Below are 5,392 nucleotides of genomic sequence, written 5' to 3'. Positions count from 1 at the left end.
GCCAAAGGGACAGACTGGACAGACTGCAGCGAGGAGGAGTAAGGGAGCAAGTGTCCAGTAGAGGAAGGAAAAAGGAAATTGCCAAGTCGCCTACCAAGAGGCTTTTATTTCTATTCCAAAGATTATCACTTAAAATGAGAGACTGTGCGTTAAACAGGCTACATATGCAGCGTTATTTCTACTAAAACTAGAAGTGGCATCTCATGAGAGATTTTGTTAACGCGCTGCATATAACCTACAGTTAGTCGTCAGAGAAGGACACGGTGTAACAGCCAGGTTCGGGATTTTTTACAGCCAGATGTTAAAAATGACGGAAGAGCACGACAAGTCCCTCGCCGATCCCCCCTGCAGCCCCGCGGGGACGACCAGCTCCATGTCCCAGGAGGACTCCGACTCCGACGCCCCCCTGTCGCCGACTGGATCGGACGGACCCGGGTCCCAGCACAGGCTGGGGAAGAAACTGGAGGGCGAGGAAGACGAGCGCTTCCCCGCTTGCATCCGCGACGCCGTGTCCCAGGTCCTCAAAGGTTACGACTGGTCGCTCGTCCCGATGCCGGTGCGGGGAAGCGGCTCGTTGAAGAACAAGCCGCACGTCAAGAGACCCATGAACGCCTTCATGGTCTGGGCGCAGGCGGCGCGCAGGAAACTCGCGGACCAGTACCCACACCTGCATAATGCCGAACTTAGCAAGACCTTGGGCAAACTGTGGCGGTAAGTCCCACCGCAAAGCTGACTTTCCTGCATGTGCTCTGTCCTGCTTCCGAGTGGATTTCAACGTGCTTTCGCGAAATTCTCAATGGGCTGAGCAACACTAGTTGCGTTTCTTAAATCTGCGTTTTAACGGTACAAGGTCTCCTGTGTTTATGGTAGTAGACAATACTTAAAAATAACCCTTTTAGTCTTTGCTGTTGTACACACGCCAGATATACTATATATGATTTTACATTTTCGTTGTATGGTTTTCAATTGCATAGATGTTACTTTAATATAGCCTCTATATTAAAGTAGCGTCTATAATATATGATACTAAAATATTTTTTCACTTGGAAATAATACATTTATTTCCCATGAATGCAAAAGGTAAAAACTGCACGACTAGAACTACATTTTTGTAAAAATCTGTATCTGTTGGTTGTCTCAAGATTAGAACAACGCGTTAACCCCGTAAAATGTAAAATGCGGGTTTAAATGGTTATTTTGTACTTCGAAGACTTGAGAGGTGATTCGAACAATAAGAATATTATGCATAGATCCCCATACTTTATGTCTTTTTACATAAAGGCCCGTGTAAGTCATGTAGTTGAAACGTATCTTTCAAATGTAGATGTATCGGTACAGATGCCACTCGTTGATTTTAAGATTTGTATTTTTTCTGTTACTTTAATTTAATAAACTTTTCCCGCTGATGCAACTCAGACTCACATGCAAACTGATAATAAAGGTTTGTAAAGCGGTCATGGTTTGAGATGAAGCGAGAGCTGAGAGTCTTCTGCAAAATATGAAATATTATCCCGTCTATTTCAGTGAACGGTGCTGGGAAAATACATTGTATAATGTCTTTAACTGATTGAAATAAAAGGCATAATGCTATCAACTGTTGTTAAAACCAGATTGTTATCCGAGAGCGAGAAACGACCCTTCGTGGAGGAAGCGGAGCGGCTGCGAGTCCAGCACAAGAAAGATCACCCGGACTACAAGTACCAACCCCGCAGGCGGAAAAGCGTTAAAACTGGACAAAGCGACTCCGACTCCGGGGCCGAACTGAGCCACCACCCCTCCAGCCAGATCTACAAGTCGGAGCCCCTGGGGGGGCTGGCCGACGGTCACCATCACTCCGACCACGCAGGTACGCTAACACTTTGAAACCTGGCTCAGAAATACTGCAAACGCGAAGTCCGCCTGGAGATTTTAGACTTAAAAAGAGGCAGAAAAACGTGTAAAATGGACCACGCGTTTCTTTTCTTACTTTAATTCTCTCCGCTGTTCAAGACAATTGAAAACGGAACTCAAGGTCCCCAACTATTGAGTGTAAACGTTTATGACGTTTCAAGTGCGTTTTGTGCTTTTCAAAACTCAATTTTCAAGTTTCAAAACAAAACTAAACTAAAGGTAGGAGCTTCAGAAGCATGGCGTGTAGTACACACTTTTTAAGCCCTCCTGCTAACTGGAAATAACGCCTCTCAAAAGTTTCAAATCACGATTGTTGCCTAGTTTAGAGTCCCCCCCACGGGCGAGATTAATTTAGCAAGTCTAACATTTTGTGTTGGTTAGGCCAATGTCCATCAGGCTTCGTGTCTCAACTTCCTTCTGTTTTTCTCGCTCGTTGCCAAACAGGGCAGCCCCACGGCCCCCCGACGCCCCCCACCACCCCCAAAACGGACCTCCACCAGGTCAGCAAGCAGGACCTGAAGCACGAAGGCCGGCGCCTGCTGGACAGCGGCCGGCAGAACATCGACTTCAGCAACGTGGACATCACGGAGCTCAGCACCGACGTCATCGGCAACATCGAGGCCTTCGACGTGCACGAGTTCGACCAGTACCTGCCGCCCAACGGCCACGCCGCCCCGCCCCCGGAGCACGGCCACGGGCAGGGCCCCTACGGCCCCGCCTACGGCCCCCCGGCCTGGAGCCACAAGGGCGGCGCCGCCGGGCCGGCCCCGTCGCCCGCGGCCGGCGAGGGGGGCCCCCAGCGGCCGCACATCAAGACGGAGCAGCTGAGCCCGAGCCACTACAGCGAGCACTCGCACGGCTCGCCGGCCCCGGCCGAATACAGCTCCTACGGGGCCCAGACATCTGCCGCCTCGCCGACCGTCGCCACTTCCTTCTCCAGCTCCCAGTGTGACTATACAGACCTCCAGAGCTCGAATTACTATAACCCCTATTCTGGGTACCCCTCCAGTCTTTATCAGTACCCCTACTTTCATTCCTCTCGGCGCCCCTACGCCACCCCCCTCCTCAACAGCCTGTCCATTCCGCCGTCACACAGCCCGACGGCCAACTGGGACCAGCCCGTGTACACCACCCTCACCAGGCCCTAAAGCCGCGCGCGGGGGACCACCGCCGGACAGCTCTCCCCTTCCTCACGAAGTCTCGAGGACCTCCGAAAGCTGCCCAGGGCTTTCTGCACTAATGAAGGAATAGAGTACAGTAGGGTGGAGCACCGTGCCAACCAGGTTTGAAAATAAAGAAGTGCCTGCTGATCTCAAAACATGGTGGAGGGAAAAACGGAACTGTTGCCTAGGCCAAGCTTGTAATGTAACGCAAACTGAAACGGTTCCTTTTGTGCGAGGAAGCCGCGGTTATGGAACTGTGTGTGTTAAATGGACTAATGTATGAATCCTCTGTGAGGACCATCTTAAGCCCACGTACGTGTAGGTACACGTGCGCGTTTGTGAGTGTATGGAATAATATACGTGTCTGCCTTTTCGTATTCTGAAATACTGACTAGGGGGGTAAGGCGATTGGCGTTAAAACGGGCAGTTTTTCCGAAGCGCACTGGGACCAAGTCTGTGAACTTCCTCTGAAACAATCCTCAACGCAGCAAAGCCGGAAAACACATCTGAAGGTTGGACCGATTATAACGAGTCAGTTCCGCAACGCAAGGTTTAACTCTCTGGATGTAGAGGGTGTTTTACTTTTCCGTGTTTATTTTATTCGTGCGACGTATTTATGTTTGCAACCAGTGGAATTATTGTATTGTGATTTGTGTGTGGAAAATTAAATTCTAATATTCCGTAGTGGAGAATTGTCTGTAACCTCTAACCACTTCTCGCTTAATTAAGATGCGCCGCGCACCCCTCCTTTCGGGATTATAAAACACAAAGAAAGAGGAAAAAAAAAATAAGTGACAGTTATTTTATATGGTTTTTGAATGGCAGTTATTGATTTACATATGGCAGTGAAAGGGTTAAAGGAAACGGCTAAAATAATACAACACCTGTTTTGACTGGCAGAGCAACTGCTGTCTGAATGCTAAATCAAATCGGAAGACATGCACTGCTGAGCTGTTACACATTTTAAGCACCGTGAATACTTTCCCTAAGGTTGCCAGTGTTTTTGAAAGAAGAAACCCACTTTTATGGTTCAACAATATCAGCTCCTGAGGATTGTATGTTCGTAGTGTTAACTCTGCAGCTCCGCCCTAGGTACGAAGACTCCTGAGATTATGTTCGTAAGCGGAAAACTAGTAATTGTAAAGGGCTGAAAGCAAAAAATGATGAAAAACAGCCTTTTTTGTTACTAATTTGTGTGTTGTTTTTCCACTGTTCTTATTGTATGCCGGGCATATGATAACTTTTTTACACATTCAATACTAACTTGTGCCTTCAAAATTCTTTTTTTTTCCTGTCTCTCCGTTAAAAAAAAATATATATATTTTTGAATGTCTTTTTCAGAAAAGTGTTTCCACTGCATGTTTTATTCAAGTCTATTTTCTCTATTTTCCATTGGAAAAAAAAATACTCTGTAAATTATTTTTTCTCGTTTTACTAGAAGATTCTCACAAGCACTGCTAACCTTTTGTGCAGGCCCTTTTTATGAAAAAATTAAAAAAAGTTTTTTTTTTAAATGTAAAGTGTCCTCTTGTTTGTCTTTGCAAAACAGTAACAGCAGTGGCAGTATTACTCATAGTAAAGGAACAAGTAATAGGTTTATTCCATCCTGAAAAGAGAAGAAAGAAAAACAACGTTTCGGCCGTGGAGCCTTCTTCAGGTGTGAGTAATAACCGTTGAATGGATTTATTCTTTCCAGTTGCAAATGACAGTTTTAATGCAGTTGAGAGAAGAAAGCTGCAGAAGACTTAATTACATTCCACTCCGTTTGAATTTTGATTCTCAGTTTTCTTTAACTAGTGGTCATAGTTTTTACAAATATGAAACCCTTTTCTGACTTTCAGCATTCCTCAGAAATAATTAGGAACCGCACCATTTTAAAAGCAACAGAGGCCAGCCAGAGTTTGGATAAGCTTATTTAATGTTAAGACATTTAAGGATGTAGGCAGTCCCCCTCCCTCTGCTAAGAGTATGAGCTGCTAAAGACATTAACATCCTTGTGTAGTGCAATCACTTCCCCTCAACAGAAGGCAGATGTCACAGGGTTAATTCAGAGGCAGGAGACTTCCGAGAGCAGTGTGACACTTAAACAGGTGACAACAAGATCAAATATGAACTTTGATTGCATCCTGCTTCGTGTGTCTATATCTGAATTTACCAAAAATGATTTGAAGCAGCCAATGCTGAAACATTGACAGCAGTAATAGCACTCATAGCAGGAAGTATCTGCACCACATCAAATGTGGTCAGAGTAGTGACCTATTAAATTTAAACGATGAAGAAATGGAGATGAGTAATTGAAAAGCATTATGTTTCAAGGATGGTAAAATATTATTTCTTAA

At 45.7% G+C, this 5,392-nt stretch overlaps 1 protein-coding gene across 1 annotated transcript; it reads left to right on the top strand.

Moving 5' to 3' along the window:
• Positions 1-4,573, top strand: sox8a (SRY-box transcription factor 8a). Its single transcript, XM_069180873.1, is given in 4 exon segments — positions 1-711; positions 1,611-1,846; positions 2,335-2,998; positions 3,000-4,573. Coding segments are annotated over 4 exon segments (1,455 nt in total). The 5' UTR covers positions 1-298; the 3' UTR covers positions 3,142-4,573.
• The last annotated feature ends 819 nt before the right edge of the window (positions 4,574-5,392 follow it).

The sequence above is a fragment of the Lepisosteus oculatus genome, chromosome 19 (genome assembly GCF_040954835.1).
Source record: "Lepisosteus oculatus isolate fLepOcu1 chromosome 19, fLepOcu1.hap2, whole genome shotgun sequence".
Lineage (NCBI taxonomy): Eukaryota > Metazoa > Chordata > Actinopteri > Semionotiformes > Lepisosteidae > Lepisosteus > Lepisosteus oculatus.
The sequence above is the reverse complement of the archived record's forward strand: the minus strand, read 5'-3'. Positions and strand labels throughout refer to the sequence as shown.